The 21,608-nt window shown below is 46.2% G+C and overlaps 1 protein-coding gene across 3 annotated transcripts in view; it reads right to left on the minus strand.

The window, feature by feature from the left end:
- Positions 1-21,608, minus strand: part of CACNA1B (calcium voltage-gated channel subunit alpha1 B) — a 255,490-nt gene that overhangs the window by 88,235 nt on the left and 145,647 nt on the right. For all 3 annotated transcript variants that reach the window (XM_023227714.2, XM_031934108.1, XM_023227715.1), the window contains exons 19-20: positions 17,217-18,032; positions 15,886-16,103 (exon numbers count right to left, since the gene is read on the minus strand). In XM_023227714.2, the coding sequence (XP_023083482.1) occupies positions 15,886-16,103; positions 17,217-18,032 (1,034 nt within the window). The remainder of the gene's footprint in view (positions 1-15,885; positions 16,104-17,216; positions 18,033-21,608) is intronic.

A 21,608-nucleotide genomic window follows, 5' to 3' on the forward strand; every position in this document is an offset into this window, starting at 1 on the left:
ATGGCTACACGAAAAGCCCAGACGTCATCACTATGCAATAGATCTAATGTAACAAAACTGCATTTGTCCCCCCTAAATCTATAAAAATAAAAAAAAAATTACTGACAGGTCAATCAAGCAAACTATTAACGAATATAAAGAATATTTGAGTAATACAACTAACAAACCTGATTTAGCATACAAATATAAAAAGCTCAGAGCTCACAAAATTAGAGAAAACATATCCCTCTGAAGCACATACAGAACAAGAACAAAGGAAAAAGCTGACTATACAGCCCAGGCACAGAGCAACTGCAAATGAGTTTCAAAGAAAACTATCATACAGACCATGTTCTCCTAATCACAGTGCACTTAAGTTAGAAATTAAGACAGAAACCAGAAACAAAGAGATTAATTAATATTAAAATTTTACATTTGGAAACTGAAAAAAAGACTGAAGAATTCATGGGTCAAAAATGATATAGTCACAGATGGTACAACTGTGTCCAAAAAAACCAAAATAATCTACAGGAAAATTACTTAGAGTAATGAGAGTTCGACAATTCCGTGGCTGAATGCAGAACCAACAGATGAAACTGCTTAGTATTTCTATGCAGTAGAAGCAAATAATTAGGAAAGAAAAAACTTTTAAACAATACCATTTAAAAAAAGAGAATAAGCAAGGTAAAAAGACTAAAAGACATTTTCAGGATAGAAGAAAAGAGAAATAAATACAAAAGTGAGATTAAAATCCTACAATCTTCTATTTGAATTACAAAGGCCATGGAATTAATGACATCTTTTTCTCTCTCTTTTTTTTTTTCATATGGAGTCTTGCTCTGTCGCCCAGGCTGGAGTGCAATGGTGCGATCCTGGCTCACTGCAATCTGCACCTCCTGGGTTCAAGGGATTCTCCTCTCTCAGCCTCCTGAGTAGCTGGGATTGAAGGCATGCCCCACCACATCCGGCTAATTTTTACAAACTTTTGTTTTCTTCTCAGTAGGGACGGGTTTCACCACGCTGGCCAGGCTGGTCTTGAACTCCTGACACCAGGTGATCCGCCCACATTGGCCTCCCAAAGTGTTGGGATTACAGGCATGAGCCACCGCATCCGGCCACTTTTCTCATTTTAAAAAGCCCACCAAAAAGCCTGAAAGCAGTAAGAACCCAGTAGCAACGACCACAGATGACTGTCTCTAAATATCTTATCAAAGGAGCCAAGGCGTCTCGAGTCAGGTTCTACAGAAGCACACTGTGAGGTGGGACGGGCTCCCAGAAGAAACCAGAAGGGAAGAGAAAAGCAAGACAGGGAAGTGAAGAAGCCAAGCAAGGGTGCGCTTCAGACCAAGTCCTGCAAAGGTGGCTCAGGCTCCCACAGAGACACTCTGGGCTCTCGTCTGAACCAGAAGGTTGTCCTGACTGAAGCCAGAGAGCTGGCTCTCCTACACCTGCACCTTCCCTTCATTGGCTAAGTGCCACCTTGGGGGATGCAAACTCCCATGCACTTCCCGTGGTTCCCGTAGTCCAAGGGAAGTCTCTAAAGAGGAGCTGAAGAGGAAGGCCCTGGAGGCAAAGGCCACCAGAGTATGGGGGGTGACAGGGTGGAATCTACAGAAATCATAGCAGTGTCCAGCGTGTGCTGCTTCTTGAAGAAATAAGCAATTCCAGATCGGGGGCAGGAAGCGTGCACAATGATCCTGGAACATGCTGTCATAAAGGAAAACCAGAGAATTGTCAAACTCTATTCCAGGCCTGTGAGAAGGGCAGAAAATCAACTTGAAAGGGTGAACAAAGGCCAAGATAGGACAATTTAAGCACCAAAAGTAATAGTGACTGCAAAGAACTGAAATACATCAAACACATTCAAATTCAAAAATTTACAATAATAATTTGCTTATAGCCCTCACTGGTCCTATTTGTTAAAGGGCATTGATTCCTTATTTTGAAAACTTATAAATAAAGGGACAGAATGAAGCAAGTACCTTGTTCAATACACATACAAACTGCATTTCAGGGTAACCAAGCAGTTGATGAGGTAAGATCTTTCTTACAGAAAAAGTCAAAATAACAAACACAGAAAGAATCATGAAATTATAAATTCACCATTTTGTGACCCTCACTGAAATCATAGATCTGGGTAACAATCATCTATGTCACTAGAACCATTTGGGGAAAGACCAGTGGAGAACTTTACAATGGCAGATCAGGCTAAACCCACTGTTCCATGTTAGTATCACCCAGAGAGACACCAGACATGACACAGCTCCTGATACTATGAGGCAGGAAGTGTACACGACCACCTGGAAGCCTTCCAAAAGAAGGGAACTGGATTCTTTCCGTCTCTCCCTTTTTTTTTTTTTTCTGAGACAGAGTCTTGCTCTGTCACCCAGGCTGGAGTGCATGGCACGATCTCAGCTCACTGCAACCTCCACCTCTCGGGTTCAAGTGATTCTCCTGGCTCAGCCTCCTGAGTAGCTGGGATTACAGGCGCTTGCCACCACGCCTGGCTAATTTTTGTATTTTTTAGTAGAGACGGAGTTTCACCATGTTGGCCAGGATGGTCTCGAACACCTGACCTCAGGTGATCCTCCCACCTCGGCCTCCCAAAGTGCTGGGATTACAGGTGTGAGCCACCGTGCCCGGCCTGGATTCACAACAGTCTCTAGACATCTTTTGGTTGTCACAACTAGGGGGTGCTCCTGGCATTGAGAGGGTGGAGGCCAGGGATGCTGCTAGGCATCCTAAAATGCAGAGGCCACGGTCCACAATACAGCTTCAACAGCTCCAAGGCTTAGAAGCCCTGTTCCGGATCTAATTACCAGGTAACAGAATGCACTGAGGACAGGGAACTGTACCAAACACCACCACGACGCAAACAACCAAACTGAGAAATTCTACAGAACAAACCATATGTTCTCCTCAACAAATAAATGGCATGAATAAGGAGAGGAAAACTGTTTTAAAGTAAAAGAGACTTAGACAGATTAAGCAAACTCAAATGAGTAAACCTCGTTTGAATCCTGACTCAAACCAACTGTAAAAAGTTATTTTTGAAATAACTAGTAAAATTAGAACTTGGAAGAGGTGTTAGATAATATCAGGGAATTATTATCAACATTGCTAAGTGTGACAATGCTCTATGGCTATGATAAATCCTTAATTGTCAGAGACGCTTACTGGCATATTATACCTAAAATGATACACAAGAAAGCAAGAAGCAGCATAAGTGAAACAATACTGGCGAAATGTGGGTGACTGCCGAGGGTGGAGACGGAGTACGGGAGTTCACTGCATTTTCTCCACTTTCCCGTATGTTTCAATTCTCCACAATAAAAAGGATTTTATTTAAGCAGCCCCAGAGAGAAGACAGAGCCATACATGTGAACAACAATTTAGACGAATGACTGGCTTCTCAACAGAAACAACAGAAGGCAGAAGACAGTGGAGCAGTCTCAATACGCTGAAAGAAAGGTAACAGATGAGAATTCTCTACGATGTAAAACCACTTCTCACAAACAATGGCAAAAAAAAGACTGTTCAGGCAAGCCAAGAGAATTTACCACCATCAAACCTCACTAAAAGAAATTAGGGGGAGGTGAGCAGATCACGAGGTCAGGAGATCGAGACTATCCTGGCTAATACAGCGAAACCCCATCTCGACTAAAAATATAAAAAATTAGCCAGGCATGGCAGTGGGCTACTTGGAAGGCTGAGGCAGGAGAATCACTTGAACCCAGGAGGCAGAGCTTGTAGTGAGCCGAGATCATGCCACCACTGCACTCTAGCCTGGGCGACAGAGTGAGACTCCGTCCCAAAAAAAAAAAAAAAAAAAAAAAAAAAAATTTAGGAAAGCTGTTCTTCAAGCAGAAGGAAAAAAAAAAAAAAAAGAAATCCAAATGGATGATCTGAAATATAAGGAGTGATGAAATATGAAAAGGAATAATGGGATCAATTGCAAAACACGGGGAAAAAGAACAAGATAGAGAAATCTCTGTCAATTAGAAATTTAAAATCATACTTATTTAAAAAAAAAACTCATGAATCAAACAAGAAATCTTAATCACGCTTGGAAAAAAATTAAAACAAAAAATGTAAACTTTCAATATATAACTAAAATATATATATTAAATATATATATAACTAAAATAACTCTAAGAGTGAAAGTTACAGTTTTAAACACATTAGCAAAGTAGAAAAGTTCAATGTCATGAGCTGACTATCCAACTAATACATTGGAGAAGGAATATTACAGTACACAAACACAAAGTAGAAGGAAGTAATAAACAAGAACAGAAATTAGTGAAACAGAAAACAAAAATACAGTAGAGAAGATCAAGAAAGACAAAGACTGAGGCATTGATAGACCATTTAAGTGGACAAAACCTCAGGGAAACAAGAGTTTATCAAGGGAAGGAGGGAAGGAGGGAGGGAGGGAAGGCTATCAGAAATATAAAAGTGGCCACGGGCCGGGCGCGGTGGCTCACATCTGTAATCCCAGCACTTTGGGAGGCCAAGGCAGGTGGATCACGAGGTCAGGAGATCGAGACCATCCCAGCTGACATGGTGAAACCCCGTCTCTACTAAAAATATAAAAAATCAGCTGGGCGTGGTGGCGGGCACCTGTAGTCCCAGCTACTCGGGAGGCTGAGGCGGGAGAATGGCGTGAACCTGGGAGGCGGAGCTCTACAAATCCATCAGAAACTTAAAAGATAACACGAAACTGGTTCCTACAGATATTGGCGGTCACCTCTTTTTTTTCTTTCTTTCTTTCTTTCTGTTTTTTTTTGAGACAGAGTCTCGCTGTTGCCCAGGCTGGAGGGCAGTGCCGCGATCACAGCTCACTGCTCACTGCAGTCTCCACCTCCCGGGTTCAAGAGGTTCTCTTGCCTCAGCCTTTCAAGTCGCTAGGATTACAGGTACCCATCACCATGCCCAGCTAATTTTTGTACTTTTAGTAGAGATGGGGTTTCACCATGTTGTCCAGGTTGGTCTCGAACTCCTAACCTCAAGTGATCCACCAGCCTTGGCCTCCCAAAGTGCTGGGATTACAGGCATGAACCACTGTGCCCAGCCAGCGGTCATCTTTTTCTTGAGATGATGTAAGATAATGAAATGCCTACATGATGAGATGAAGCGAGGTGAATGACATAGGCATTGTGATGTAGGTGGAAAATTCCAGAAGTAATTCCTAAGTTTTAAGTTGCTAGCTGTTCTAAGTATCATGATGAAACCCCACACAGTTCTACTCCGTCCCACCTGGACTGCATTAGTCACTTAACAGCCGTCTTGGTTCTGAGGTTGGCTGTCATGGTATTGCAGTAATTATGTTCAAGTAACCCTTATTTTCCTTAATAATGGCCCCAAGTGCAAGAGTAGTTATGTAATAAATATTTTCAGATCACAGTGGACCTCGGATAACAGAAAGCTAGGGAAGTGAAACCATGGATAAGGGGAGACTACCATCTATAAGATCCTTGGACATCACATATAAGGCAAACATAAGATTCTAAAAGGTGGAATGAAGAAGGAAAACATTGGCTAGGGACCTTGGGACCTGAGGAATGGCACAATAATAAGTTTCTCATTTGAGTTTTCTTTTATGCTTCATATATATCCTAGATTTGGTACTAGTGAATCCAACAACCCAGAAATGCCAATAGGTACAGATTTTTTAAAGGCTCAATAAACCCAGCTCTCCCTCGTGAAAGGACTAGGAATGAGGCAGCCTAGTGAGATATAAAACTTATACACAATAATCACGAAACAACAGCCAAACTACACACACACACCAAAAAAAAAAAAAAAAAAAAAAACTATGACTGTACCTCCACTTATACCAGCAGAAACTGGGTGGGGAGCCTAGACTTCCACCCTCACCACCATCCCAAAGCCCCTGCTAGGGTGATCTCAGAGTCAGCCAAGTGGGAGCAGGGACTTTCATCCCTATCCAGTGGTAACAAGACCCCCAATACACACAATGCCAGTAGAGATCACACAGGGGGCCTAGACGTAGCGTCTCACCCAGCAGGAATGAAGCACCCTCTTCCTCCTACTCAATGGAGCAAGCCCTAGTGGAAAGTCAGGACTTCTACTGCTATCTTGAGGTGATAAGATCTATCTCCATTGTGTCAACGCCAGCCAGATGGGGAACAGTAACAAGATACTCCTCTCTCTCCCAGTCAGGCTGGTATGAATGGAGGCCTAGTGGGGAGCTAAGACTCCCAGCTTAGCCTAGCAGTAATGAGTAATCCTTCTCTCCTAGAGCTTCAATGGAACTCAAGTGAAGAATCTATACTTCTATCCCCACCTGTCAATAATGGGGCAACTCTCTACAACCCCTGTAATGTGGTGTGGCATGTCCCCACCCAAATCTCACCTCAAATTGTAATCCCTATAATCCCCACATGTCAAGGGAGGCACCAGATGGAGGTAATTGGATTATGGGGGTGGTTTCCCCTATGCTGTTCTCATGATAGTGAGTCTCACAAGATGTGACAGTTTTGTTAAGTGTCTTGCACTCACCCTGTCCTGCCACCCTGTGAAGAAGGTACATGCTTCTCCTTTGCCTACCACCATGATTTTCAGTTCCCTGAAGCCTCCTCAGCAATGTGAAACTATGAGTCAATTAAACCTCTTTCCTTTATAAATTACCTGGTCTCAGGTATTTGTTCATAGCAGTGTGAGAATGGACTAATATGCCCCACTACTTGCTGGCGTGGCATCACAGTAGACAAGCTAAAACTGAAGATGGAAATAAGACTTAGGGCTCATGACATAATACCAAAGAGTCTAGGTTTCAACCAAAAATCACTCATCACACCAAGAACCAGGAAAATCTCAACTTGAATAAGAAAACACAATCAACAGACACCAAGATGATACAGATGTTAGAAGTATCTGACAAAGATTTTAAAAACACCCATTATAAGAATGCTCAACAGATAATTTAAAACACACTTAAAAACAAATGAAAAATATAAAATTCTCAGCAAAGAAATAAAGTCTTAGGAAAGAAACGGAAGATATAACAAACCAAATAGAAACCTCAGAACTGAAAAAGACAATGACTGAAATTAGAAAATCAATAGATGGGCTACAGCAGAATGGAAGGCACAGAGGAAAGAGTCAGTGAACTGGAAGATAGAATAATAGAAACGATCCAATCTGAGCAACAGAGAGAAAGTAGACTTTAAAAAGTGAATAGAGCTCAAGGACCTTTGGGACTATAACAAAAGATCTAACATTCATGTCATCAGAGTCCTGGAAAGAAAAGAGAGAGAGGCAGAACTAAAGAAGTATTCAAAGACATAAAGGATGAAAAATTTCCAAATTCGGCACAAGATATAAACCTACAAATTCAAGAAATTGAGCAAACCCCAAACAAGATAAACTTAAAGGAACTCACATCAAAGTACACTGTCATCAAACTTCTGAAATATAAAGACAAGGAAAAAAATCTTGAAAGCAGCGAGAGATAAACAACATCTTACCTATAGGAAGAAAACAATTCGAATGACAGTAGATTTCTCATCAGAAACCATGGAGCTCAGAAGGAAGAGGCACACGTTTTTTCAAGTGCTGAAAAAAAAAGAACTGTCAACCCAGAATTCTATACCCACTGAAAATACCCTTCAGGAATGAAGGGAAAATCAAGACATTCTCAGATGAAGGAAAACTAAGAGAATTTGTCACCCACAGACCTATCACAAAAGAATGTCTAAGGAAGTTCCTCTAAACAGAAAGTAAATTATGCAAGAAGAAATACTAGAATATCAGGAAGGAAGAAAGAATAACAGGAGTAAAAATACAGGTAAATACAACACACTTTTCTTCTCCTCTTTTCTAAATTACGTTTGACAGTTGAAGCAAAAATTATAACATACTCTGATGTGTTTCTAAAAGTACATAGAAGAGCTATTTAAGACAATTATATAATAAATGGAGGAGGAAAAAGAGATATAAAGAGAGGTAAAGCTTCTATATTTCACATGAACTGGTAAAATGACTACATGAAGAAACTGGAGTAAGTTATGTATATGTAATGTAATACACAGGGCAACCACTAAAAAAAGCTATACGAGGTCTTAAAAAACCTATAAAAGAGATACACTCAAAAATACTAGAGATAAATTAAAAGGAATTCTAAAGTACATTCAAGTAACCCACAGGAAAGGAGAAAAAGGAAACCAAAGAAATGAAAAACAGAAAGAAAAAAACAGAAAATAAGAAATAAAATAACAGACTTAAGCCCTCATATATCAGTAATTATGCTAAGTGTAAACAGTCTAAATATGCAAAATAAAAGACAGAATTGACAGAGTGGATTGGAAACATGAATGCTATCTACAAGAAATTTACTTCAAATATAACTATATAGCTAGGTTGAAAGTGAAAGGGTGAAAAAATATATACCATGCACATATTAATCAAAAGAAAGCAGGACTGAACATATCTACATAAGATAAAGTAGACTGCAGAGGAAAGAAGATTACCAGGTATAGAGGACATTACACAACAATTAAAGGGCCAGTCCATCAAAAAGACATAGAAATCCTAAATATGTATGTGCCCAAAAACAGAACTGCAAACACATGAGGCAAAAACTTACAGTACTGAAAGGAGCAAAGATAAATCCACATTTATAGTCGGAGACCGAATACCCTTTTCTCAACAACTGACATACCTAGACAGAAAATCAGAATGTAAACGAAGATACTCAATAACATCATCAACCAACAGGATCTAAATGATGCTTATGGGAATGTACACCAACAACAGAGAATGCATGTTCCCTTCAAAGGTTCACAGAACATACATCAAGATATGCCACATCCTGGGCCATAAAACAAACCTTAACAAACTTAAAAGAACTGAAATAATACAGAACATGTTCACTGACGATAATGTAATCAAACTAAAAGTCAATAACAGAAAAACAGGCAAATCTCCTAATGGTTGGAAACTCAACAACACACTTCTAAATAGCCCATGAGTCTTCTCAAAGGAAATTTTTTAAATGGGACTGAAAAAATATACAGTATGAAAACCCGTGGAATGCAGCTGCCAAGAGAGAAACTTACAGAGCTAAATGTTTACAGCAGAGAAGAAGGAAAGACTCAAATCAACAATCTAAGCTCCTACCCCCAGAAACTAGAAAAGAAGAGCAAAAGAAGCCCAAAGAAAACAGAAAGAAGGAAATAATAAACAGTAGAAATCAAATGAAATTGCAAACAGAAAAATAATAGAGAAAATCAATGTAACAATAATTTGTTTCTTTGAAAATATCAATAAAATTATACAAACTCCTAGTAAGACTTACAAAGAAAAAAGAGAGAAGACAGCAAATTACCAAGATAAGAAGTGAGACAGGAGTTACCATTACAGATTATGCAGACATCAAAGGGATAATAAGGAAACATCACAAACAACTGTACACACTTAAATAAAAGGGACTAATTCCGGTTGGGCGCCGTGGCTCACGCCTGTAATCCCAGTACTTCGGCAGGCAGAGGCGGGTGGAGGTCAGGAGATCGAGACCATCCTGGCTAACACGGTGAAACCCCATCTCTACTAAAAAAATATATATTTACAAAAAGTTTGCCGGGCGTGGTGGCGGGTGCCTGTAGACTACTCGGGAGGCTGAGGCAGGAGAATGGTGTGAACTCGGGAGGCGGAGCTTGCAGTGAGCCGAGATCGCGCCACCACACTCCAGCCTGGGCGACAGAGCAAGACTCCATCCCGAAAAAAAAAAAAAAAAAAAAAAGAGGCCTGGCGCAGTGGCTCAAGCCTGTAATCCCAGCACTTTGGGAGGCCAAGACGGGCGGATCATAAGGACAGGGGATCGAGATCATCCTGGCTAACCCGGTGAAACTCCGTGTCTACTAAAAAATACAAAAAACTAGCCGGGCAAGGTGGCGGGCGCCCATCCCAGCTACTCGGGAGGCTGAGGCAGGAGAATGGCGTAAACCCAGGAGGTGGAGCTTGCAGTGAGCTGAGATCCGGCCACTGCACTCCAGCCTGGGCGACAGAGCGAGACTCCGTCTCAAAAAAAAAAAAAAGAAAAAAAAGGGACTAATTCCTCAGAAAGCACAAACTACTACAACTCATCCAATATGAAATAGATAACACTGTATCTATTAAGGAAATTATATTTGTAATTTTAAAAATCCAGAAAAGAAATGCTTCCTTTGCAAAATTTCCCATTTAAAGGAGAATTAATATCAGTTCAACATAATCTCTTCTAGAAAACAGAAGACGGACAATCCATTCAATTCAAAGCATTTTATTAATCCGATATCACTCTGATACCAAAACCAGACAGAGACAGCACAACAAAGAAAACTACAGAGCAACATCCCTCATGAATATGGAGGCAAAACTCCTTAACAAAATATTAGCAAATAGAATGCAGCAACATAGAGAAAGAATTATACACCAGTAGGGTCATTCATAATGACAAAGGCCAGTTTAATATTTGAAAATCAATCAATATAAACTACCATATTAACAGAAAAAACACACACATAATATCAATTGATGCAGAAAATCATTTGACAATATTCATCCACTCACGACAAATATTCTTTAAAAAAAAAAAGCAATAAAGGAGAACTTTCTCAACTTGATAAAGCACATCTACCAAAAAACAAAACAAAACAAAAAACAAACAAACAAACCCAAAAACCTTACAGCTAATATCATACTAAATGATGAAAGACAGAATGCTCCCTCCAGGAAAGATGTCAGTTCTTGTCACAGCTATTCAAAATAGTACTGGAAGTCACAGACAGTGCAATAAGGGAAGACAGGGAAATAAAAGGCATGTTTGTCAGAAAGGAAAAAACTAAAACTGTTCATTTGCAGATATCTTATACTCTCTGTGGAAAATCCCACAGAATCTAAAAACACACACCTAGCACAAACATAAGCCAAAATTACAGTTTCTTTTAAAATTTGATGAAAATGGGCTGGGCGCGGTAGCTCATGCCTGTAATCCCAACATTTCGGGAGGCTGAGAAACGCAGATCACTTGAGGTCAGGAGTTCGAAATCAGCCTGGCCAACATGGTGAAACTCCGTCTCTACTAAAAATACAAAAAAATTAGCTGTGTGTGGTGGTGCGTGCCTGTAATCCCAGCTACTCGGGAGGCTGAGGCACGAGAATCGCTTTGAACCCAGGAGGTGGTGATTGCAGTGACCTGAGATGGCACCACTGCACTCCAGCCTGGACGACAGAGCGAGACCCCATCTCAAAGAAAAAAAGAAAAAAACAAAAAACACAAGATCAAAAATGACGAGGAAAAACACTGAAACAGAGGGAAATTTTTAAAACTTTAAGCCACCCTTAAGGCTATGTAAATAAGTGGGAAAACCTAGATCAAATGGATAATTTCTAGGGAAAATATAATGTACCAAACTCATCTTGGGAGGCAACAATGTTTAAACAGACCAACATCCATACAGAAAAAGAGGTATTACAAAGGAACTAACCTACAAAAAGAGACCAGACATCAACAATTTCACAAGATAATTCTATCAAATATTTAAAGACCACATAATTCCTATACTACTTGAGCTACCCTAAGACATTCTAATTATTTTTATGAACCAATAATAGGTATATCCCACAGAATATATCCTTGGATAGTATTTCCCAATAGAGCACTGCCAAGTTTTATAATGTCCATGCTTCTGAAAAGCATATATATCTTTCATTACAGTGTTGTTGGCTTTTCTGGCTGATATTTATGTTTTAAAAAGTATACATGCCCAAAAGTCAATATAATGTTTTTAACAAAATAATGTGGGGAACAACTCTCAGGCAGGATTCCAAATTCAGTTGGTTGTGTGAAGAAACCTGAAAGAGCTATTCCTTCAAGGTGGATCCCAAGTGGCTAACTGAGCCTACATTTAAGTCCGAGAGAAGCTGTCATATACTGAATAGAGGTCCCAGAACACTCACACCTTTTTAACTCTGGGAACTTTTACCGCTCACCTGACCCAGCCAATCAGAGCTCAGCTATATTGACCAATCAGAACTCAGCTGTGTCAAGCAATCAGACCAAGCAAGTCTGAATCCTTCATTTGCATAAAGGGACTTGATTAACAGGAAATGTCAAATCTTTGCCTTCATTTTACAAGGAATGCTGCATCTCCCTGGTTTGCAAATTGTTCACTAGAATAAAGCCTGTTTCCTCCAAATTTCTTTTCAGAGAACGTTTGTTCACAGTAAGTTACAGGAATCACGTATGGATGTTTTTGAAAAGCACAACAAGTTTCAATAAAGGAGGTATCTAAAGCAATTGCTTATTAATAGCTATTTTAACTGGTAATCAGGAAACAATATCCTAAGCATTTATGTTCTATTATGATTATTAGTTTTCATTGTTTAACTGTGCTTTAATTATATTTTACAAAATTGGTTATGAATTTTTAGTTGACACATAACACATTATAATGTTTTGCCATTTAAAATAATGGGACCAGGCACGGTGGCTCACGCCTGTAATCCCAGCACTTCGGGAGGCCAAGGCAGGTGGATCACTTGAGGTCAGGAGTTTGAGATCAGCCTGGCCAACAAGGCGAAACCCTGTCTCTACTAAAAATACAAAAATTAGCCAGGTGTGGTGGCAGGCACCTGTAATCCCAGCTACTCGGGAGGCTGAGGAAGGAGAATTGCTTGAACACAGGAGGTGGAGACGAGATTGTGCCATTGCACTCCAGCCTGGGCGACAGAGCAAGACTCAGTCTCAAAAAAAAAAAAAAAAAAAAAAAAGTGGGGTGGGTGTGGAAATGAGACCCTCTTTTAGAACATTTGATTTTCAGGAATGGAGCTGTGAAGTTAAGCAATAGATAACTCTATGTCATTGATATTTAAACCTTACGATCCTCAAATGTGACAAAAGAAAGCTATAGAACACATCTCGCTTAAAAATATCAATCCTAGGCCGGGCGCGGTAGCTCAAGCCTGTAATCCCAGCACTTTGGGAGGCCGAGACGGGCGGATCACGAGGTCAGGAAATCGAGACCATCCTGGCTAACCCGGTGAAACCCCGTCTCTACTAAAAAATACAAAAAACTAGCGGCGCCTGTAGTCCCAGCTACTCAGGAGGCTGAGGCAGGAGAATGGCGGGAACCCGGGAGGCGGAGCTTGCAGTGAGCTGAGATCTGGCCACTGCACTCCAGCCTGGGCCACAGAGCGAGACTCCGTCTCAAAAAAAAAAAAAAAAAAAGAATTAGTTGCAAAAAATATCAATCCAAAAACCCTACAAAAAATGTTAAGCAGAATCCAATGGCATATTACAAAATAAATATAATAACCACTTGGGTTTATTCTCAGATTGCAAAGATATTTCATATCAAAAACTTCATTACTATAAATCCCCGTATCTAAGGGGAAAAAATAAATGAGCTCTCTGGATGAGAAAAGGTCTTCAACAAAATTCAACACCTATTCCAGATTAAAACACTTACTGAAGTAGGAACTAATGGATACTGTAACATAATTTTACAGACACACAGACACACACACACACACACGCGCGCGCGCACACCCCTCAGGCCCCAAACCAAAATTTTATTTAGTGTAGGTAGAAATAAGGTGATGTCCAGTAATTCCATTGTTATCTGACACTGAAATCAGACAAAAAAATAATAATGAGCGGTGTAAGACTTAGAAAGAAAGAGTTAGAAGTGTATTTTCAGAAGTTTTGATAATGTATCTGGGGAAAAAAAGGGGGAATCACAGTGAAACTAATAAACAATTTGAGGATTCAGAAAAGTAGCAGGACACATAATCAACATATAAAAACTAACAGCCTAGATTTCTATTTCTAGTAGAAGTAATAACAGGGACCAGACAATCACTTATTTTTAACAATCAAAAACACCAGACATTAAGAGAATGAAAAACCAAGCTACAGACTGGGAGAAAATGCTTGCAAAACACATATCTGATGAAAGACTTGTATCCAAAATATACAAAGAACTCCTAAAACTCAACAATTATAAAACAAACAACCAGAATAAAAAGTGGGTAAAAGATTTGAATAGGAACCTCATCAAGGAAAATTATACACATGGCAAATAAGCATTTTAAAAGATGCTCAACATCATATGTCATTAGGAAATTGCAAAATAAACAAGATATCATTACACGCTTAATTATAATAGCTCAAATCCAAAGTACTGACAACACTGGATATTGGCAAGGATATGGAGCAACAGGAACTCTCATTCATTGCTGGTGGGAATGCAAAATGGTACAGTCCCTTTGGAAGATATTTTGTCAGTTTCTTATAAAGATAAACATAGTCTTACCATACAATCCAATAATCATGCTGTTAAGTATTTACCCAAATGAGTTGAAAACTTATGTCCACACAAAAACCTGAACATGAATGTTTATAGCAGTTTTATTCATAATTGCCAAAAACTGGAAGCAACAAGATGTCCTTCAATAGGTGAATAAATAAACTGTGGTACACCCAAAAGACAGAATATTAATCCAATGCTAAAAACAAATGAGTTACCAAGCCACAAAAAGACATAGGAAACTTACGTGCATATTGCTAATGGAAAGAAGCCAATCTGAAAAGGCTGCATACTGTATGATTCCAACCCTATGACAGTCTAGAAAAAGCAAAACTATAGGGACAGTGAAAAGATCAGTGGTTGCCAGCAGGGGTGTGGAGAAGAGCATAGGGAGCCTGGGGAGGAGTCACATCTGGATTCCTGCAGATAAAAGTCAGGTAGGGACCCTAGGCTCCTCCTCAAGTTGATCCACAGATAATCAGGTGAGGGAGCTGGGCAGGCAGACTCACTTGTGCCCATGGGAAGTGAACAAGTAAAGGAACCAAGGGCAACTTTCCTCCAAGGAAGCAAAAGAAAAGGTGAGGCTGAGCAGTTAGAGGCTGTGTCTTCCATGGTTATACCTGGAATTGAGAGCCAGTCCACAGGCCCCAGGTGAGAGCACCTGAGCAAGAGAGAATGTCATGCACACGTCTGTGTGTGGAGATCCATCTGCAAACACGGGCACGCACACATCTCTGTGTGGGGATGCATCTACAAACGTGGGCATGCATGTGGTGGCACCTGATTGAGTCTGTCTGGTCTGCTTATGACCTAAATGCTTCTGCTGGCATTCATGTGTGAGTCCTGTTTCTATGGCCTCTCTTCTACCCCTTTTTTCTCTGTACTTAAGAAAGGAGGGCTCCTCCTTGACGCCCATGAAATGCCCGTGCACCTTCCCCACCATGTAAGGGGCCTGTATTTGTAATCTCTCCCTATTAGACAGGCTTGAAGACAGGAATGACATCTTGGTCCCCTGTGCCCTGAGGGACTGCACACAGGCAGGCATGGGAAGGCTGCTCACTAGGGATGTCCCAAGCATGTGAGCAAGCAAGGGGAGGAAAGAAGGCAGCTCAAATAAAGGCCTGGGAGCAGCCTCAGAGCATGGATGGCATGGGCCCGTGACCACATGGGCAGACATGGTGGAGAGCCTGCTCCTCTGCAGCCCCTCGCTCTCAGCCCCAGTCAAGGCCGTGGACAGAGTCCTCAGCAGCTTTTGTGCAACCATCAAGAGTTGTAGTCTGTCTTCCTGACAAGACTGTCTCCCTCCTGCTGTGCTCTCAGCACTCTAACGTAGCACTTGGCACTTAGTTGGCAATGTGCAAATATTTTGGGAAGGAAGGAGAATGGAGCTCAACCTCAGTTATCTCTGGGGCACTTAGACATCAACAGGACATCAAGGGATAGATGTTGACAGCAAAGGACTCCCTCTACAGCCAGGAGAACAATTCACAGAGGCAGGCTGGGTCCCCAGTGGCTGCTGTGGAACAGGAGGGAATGGGGGTTGCTGGACCTGCACAAGATGGGCCCTGCCCTACTGGCACAGGGAGATACTCACTGGGAACGACCGTGGCTTCCCCAGGAGGGCCCGTCAGCATCACTGGGATGTGTACAACAGTGCTCGCGTCTGGGGGCTGACTGCCCATGCGAGTGACATTCCGCTGATTGTCTGCATCCTCTGGCTGTTCCTCCACCTTCTGGAGACAGGTGCTGGGCAGCGTGTGCATAGGGCCTACAGTCACCGTCCCACTGGTCTCCAGGTCACAGTGTGGCTCCCTGCAATCAAGAATGAACATCAGGCCTGGGCGCGGTGGCTCACACCTGTGATCCCGGCACCGGGAGGCCAAGGCAGGAGGATCGCTTGAGCCCAGGAGTTCAAGACCAGCCGGGGGCATATAGCGAAACCCCATCTCTACAAAAATTAAAAAATAAGCTGGGCATGGTGACACGTGCCTGTAGTCCCAGCTATTCAGGCTGGGAAGGCTGAGGTGGGAGGACCGCTTCAGCCCGGGAAGTGGAGGCTGCAGTGAGCCATGATTGCGCCACTGCACTCTACCCTGGGCGACAGTGCAGCCCTGTCTCCAATAATAATAAAATAATAATGCACATCAGCAAAATCCTATCAACCAAAACCCTTAAACCTCCATGCAGACCAACTAAATCTATGACCACCTGTTCTGCTACTCTGGCATTCTGTATGTTTTTAAAATTAACCTCTACACCTCTGTGTCTTTAGTCTGAAAGGCAGGGTGGGGAGGACCCATCGACACACACAGACAGGGCGGCAGCTGGGTTGACCCCGGGCTGGGGTCTCCCGCGGCAAGCATTCTGGTTGGTTTGTGGCCAGTGGGTACCTGGCAACTGCTGGTCTTGGCCACTGGACCAGTTACCCCAGGCCCTCACAGAGTCGGTTAGTCCTGCCCCAGGGAGCAAGCTGGGCTAGCTGGGGTTCTTCCTGTCATGGTCACACAGCCTGGCCCCCACACCCCACTCTGCGCCCAGCCCACTGGCCTGCTCAGTCTTCCCTCGGGCCGTACTGCCTCTCTTTCCTCCACAGCAATCCCCAACTTTCTCTTCTCCCAGGGCCACTTCGTTCTTTCCAAACCAATGGCAACAATTCCCACTTAAGCTCTCCCTTCTTAAATAACGACTGGCGTTCACGCACCACACATGCCCTGCCAAGTCTTTTACAGGTCGACCCTCCAATGCAGGATTGTCACCACCCCCCCGTGAACGGCATGCGGAGACCCCAGCCGGGACGGCCCTGGACAGGGCAGCGTGGCCGGGGGTGCAGCCTCCGCCGTGGACCCCATTCCCGCAGCCAGCACTGGGCCTCGCACCGCCCGGGTCAACCCCTCCCTCACCGAACCCGCCCAGCAGCGGACTCACCTGGGCTGGTGGTTCCGGAGCTCCTTCTCCTTGTCGGCTTCCACTATCTCGGCCTCCTTCTCCGTGGCCTCCTTCTCCGTGGCCTCCTTCTCCATGGCTTCCTTCTCCATAGCCTCGTGCGCAGGCTGCGCCTTGTGCCGGGCCCGGTGCCGCCGCGCCGGCTCCTCCCCGCTCTCCACCTCCCGGGGCCCAGCTCGGGGGCCGCCACGGTGCCGTGCCCGCCGCTCGCTCTTGGCTCCGCCGCACTCCTTGCTCGGATCCTGGTGCCGGTGCGCGCGGTGGCGTCTGGGCTCCCGCTCCGGCGCCTCTTCCGGGGAGCCGCGCCGGTGGTGCCGCCGGCCGCCCTCGGGGCCCGGGCCTCGGCTGCGCTCGCTCCGTCCCTCCGGGGGCCCCGCAGCCTCCTTGCTGTGGCTGCGGTGCGGCCGCGGCCGCTCCTCCCGGGCAACAGGCTCCCCGCTCTCCGCCTTCGGGGCCTCTGCTCGGTCCTGGTCCCCCGCCGCGGGGGTCTTGTCCTTGTCGCGGTGCCGGTGGTGCCTGCGCGGAGGGTCGACGCCCTCGGGGGCCTCCGCAGCCTCCGGCCGGGCCTTGCCCCCCACGGGACCCCGTGCGCCGTCGCGGCCCAGCTCCACCACCAGCGGCCGGTCCAGGTGCGTCTTCATGTCGGGCCGCAGGTGGCGCGTGGTGGCGAAGCGCAGCCGCTCCTCGGGGTCCATCTCGCTGTACAGCGCCTCGCAGCTGGCCCGCAGGTTCTGCAGTCGTAGCTGGCTGGCCCGCTGCTCCCACACCGAGCGCGCCTTGGCCGAGTTCTGCTGCCTGCTGCGGGGAGACCGGCGGTGAGCGTGGCCCCAAGCCTCCGCCCACCCGCCGCTCTCCAGGGGGCCACAATGGACACACAGCAATGGAGCAATGGCGCAGGGAGGTGGGAGGCGTGGCCGCGGGAGCCCCCACACCCCTCAGGGGACGCGGATCAGCTGGGGAACGCCCAAGGGAACAGAATTCAGCCCCGCCCCCCACGGTGTCCCACAGGACCCGCAAGGTGACAGCACCAACCTGTCAAGAGGACCCCTGGGGGCTCAAGAAGGCCGAGGGGTACAGGACAGTGGGAATGCACCAGACAGGCCAAGCAGGTGGGTGGGCGGCTGGCCAAGGCCACCGCGGGAGGGAAGGGCACATTACAAAGGGGCATGACCGATGGAGAGACAGGAGCCAGGGAGGCCCTGCAGCCTCCCTGGGAGCTGGCCCCTGCTCTAGCACCAGTACAGCTGCTACAGGAAGGGCGGGACACACAGCCCCTTCTACAGAGGCACTTCCCCATGGCTACCTCCAGGAGGCAGGCCACCAGCCAGGTGAAAAGGCTGTTTGCCAGGGAACCCAGGAGGCAGGTGCTGGGGCAGAGCAGAGAGCAGCCAAGGGAGCACCTGGCCCTCTCAGGAGCAAATGCAGAGCCTCTGCCAGTCCCCAAGGTGGTCAGCCGCAGCCCCGCAGCTGCCTCCTGGCTCAGTGACCAGGAGGCCAGAAGTCAGGTCTCAAGCTGGACATGTCCCCTCCCGTGGCCACCAGTGCCCTCCTCTCTCTTGACCACGGAGAGCCCCTCCCTCCACTGGGAGCAGAGCCAGAACATGGTCCCCAGAGCCCTCCAGCACCAGGAATGGCCAGTGGTCCAGGCTCCGCCCTCACTGCATGGGCTACCAAATGCCTTGACCCCTACTCCAATGTCATGGGCCCAAGCACCTCCTCTATTCACACATCACACATGGGGCTCCATAGCCCTGAGTGCGTAGGGAGCCATTTGTATTCTGGGCCTTCTGCTGAGCAGGACCATCTTTGGATAAGGTCTTATTATGCCAATACTGAGCTCCCCCATCACCAAGGAGAAATCTCTTCTGAGGCCTGAGGCCCACCCTGGAGGCTCCCAGGCTGCTGGATTGCTTTGACGGCAGCAGTGACTACCCCAACAATGAGGGCCATGGCATCTGTCTCCTGCAACCGCCAGGTGGTGCTCTGGGCACAGTGCCCACTTCAAACAGTCCTTACAACCACCTCAAGAATCAGGTGCTACCCTTGTCCCCATTTCACAGATGAAGATACTGAGACTAAAGAGAGGATGTTACTTGCTCAGGGTCCCACAGTGAGTCGGGATCAGACACAGGCTCGGGCAAAAAGGAAAAACATTTGTAAAGAAGACATAAGTCCTTGGCCAGACCCCAACTGCACTAACAGCACAGGCTACAACCACGGCCTGCAGAGGCCCAGGCCGGTAGCCACCAGCTCCAGGGCCCTGAGCCGCTGAGCACCACTCTGACCTGCAAAGACAGACCTCAAGAAGGCCAAGGGGTACAGGACAGTGCGAATGCACCAGACAGGCCAAGCAGGTTGGGGGGGCGGCTAGCCAAGGCCACCACGAGAGGGAAGGGCACATTACAAAGGGTCTTATTATCCCAATACTGAGCTCCCCCATCGCCAAGGAGAAACCTCATCTGAGGCCTGAGGCCTCAACCCTGAGGCACAACCCTGCAGCTGGCCCACCCCAAGCAGGTGGACAGTAAATCCTGCCCCTTTGTAGAAGTCCAGGCTGCAGTGGGAGCAATGTCCAGGGGCAGCACCTTGCACCAATGAAAGCGAAAGTGTGGTGTCTGTGTCTCGCCTGGGAGCTTGGGTGGGGTGGGGGCAGGTAGGGCTACCTGTAGGGGCCGTCTGCAGACCCCCCAGCCTCAGTTGAAGCCCCCAGCCCTGACCTGTATCCCTGATGCATTGAAACTGTGCTGCCCCTGCTCCCAGGGGTGCCCTACAACTGACCCACAGAGGACGCACCAACCCCAGCAGGAACCAAGACAAAAGGGCTCTACTGCCAACAGTGCTGAGTGGTGTAAAACAGAAGGCAGCCCGGGGGCGTGCACCAGGCACAGGAGTCCCGTGAGGGCGGAGGCTGTTCACTGCCTCAAGTCTCCCAGTCTACTCCAGTGCCCGAGAGGGGCCTGGGCTCTGAGCCACTTGGTCGGCAGGGTGGCCTGCTCTGATGAAGCCATGAATCTTGGGGACCAGGATCGCAGTGAGGACCATGGGGGAACATGCAGAGGCACAGGGTCTGTGTGAAGGTGGGGTGGGCTCCAGACCACATAGCCTTGCCCTCACCCTTGCATTCAGGTGCGGCTCCTTCTTGCCCAGGAAACACCTGGAGCAGGGAGCGGCCAAGCTGTCTGCTGGACTGAGGGCGCTGTCAGGCTGGCAGACTCCCCTGTGACTACCCGGGGAAGAGCGAGAGACTGAGCAGCCTACGCTAGAGGCACCTGCCCACCCCACTGCAGCCCCACTGGCTCCACCTGGCCTGTTCCTTCTGGGCCTATCTGCTGTTCTTGGCCCTAATATCATCAGAGACTGTCCGCATCTGCCCTCACTCGGCCAGTAGTACCACCAGGTTCCTCTCTGGAGGTATCCCCTAGGTCTCTGAATCTGTGTGCTGGGGCTGTCTGCATGGCGTCTTGAGTCAGCCTGCACCTCCCCTGGCCACTGTCTCTGTCCTTGCTCTTATCTGGCACGTATCTACACCAACCTAAAGTAAAGTGTGGCTGGTGACTAATCCAGGCAAAGTCCTGGTTTAAAAGGGCTCTTTAAGGAGGTCACATGGATGACTGGCACCCCTGTGTCCTGGCCTCAGCTGGTAGGCACAACCCAGCTGTTCCAGGGAGGAGGGTTCAGTCACACTCAGCCAGGTGCTGTGGCAGAGCAGAGGCAGACACTATGGAGGACAGCTCAGCCACACTCAGCCGGGTGCTGTGGGGAACTGCAGGACTCAGAAGTGGCCTCGAGGCGCTCTATGGTCCTGCTTTGAAGTCTCTGGGCTCAGATAACCCGCAACTGCTGACAAAATGAAGCAGCCCTAGTATGCCACCATGGATATCCGCCATCTGCATTTTTTTTTTTTTTTTTTTTTTTTGGAGACGGAGTCTTGCTCTGTCACCCAGGCTGGAGTGTGGTGGTGCGACCTCGGCTCATTGCAACCTCTGCCTCCTGGATTCAAGCAATTCTCCTGCCTCAGCCTCCCACGTAGCTGGGACTATAGGCACTCGCAACCACTCCTGGCTTATTTTTTGTATTTTAGTAGAGATGGGGTTTCACCGTGTTGCCCAGGCTGCTCTCGAACTCCTGAGCTCAGGGAATCTGCTCACCTCAGCCTCCCAAAGTGCTGGGATTACAGGTGTGAGCCACCGTGCCCAGCCGCCATCTGCATCTTACATCTTGTTCCACCCTGCGGATGGATTCAGGATCCAGCATGCTTTCTTGCCCCAGGAGACATCAGTGCCTCTGACAGCCAGCAGCAAACAGTGCTCGGGGAAAGACTGAGCCCAGCTCCATGCTGGCTGCCAGCAAGGAAGCACTGGGCAAGGGGGTCAG

This window comes from Piliocolobus tephrosceles, chromosome 14 (assembly GCF_002776525.5).
Source record: "Piliocolobus tephrosceles isolate RC106 chromosome 14, ASM277652v3, whole genome shotgun sequence".
NCBI lineage: Eukaryota > Metazoa > Chordata > Mammalia > Primates > Cercopithecidae > Piliocolobus > Piliocolobus tephrosceles.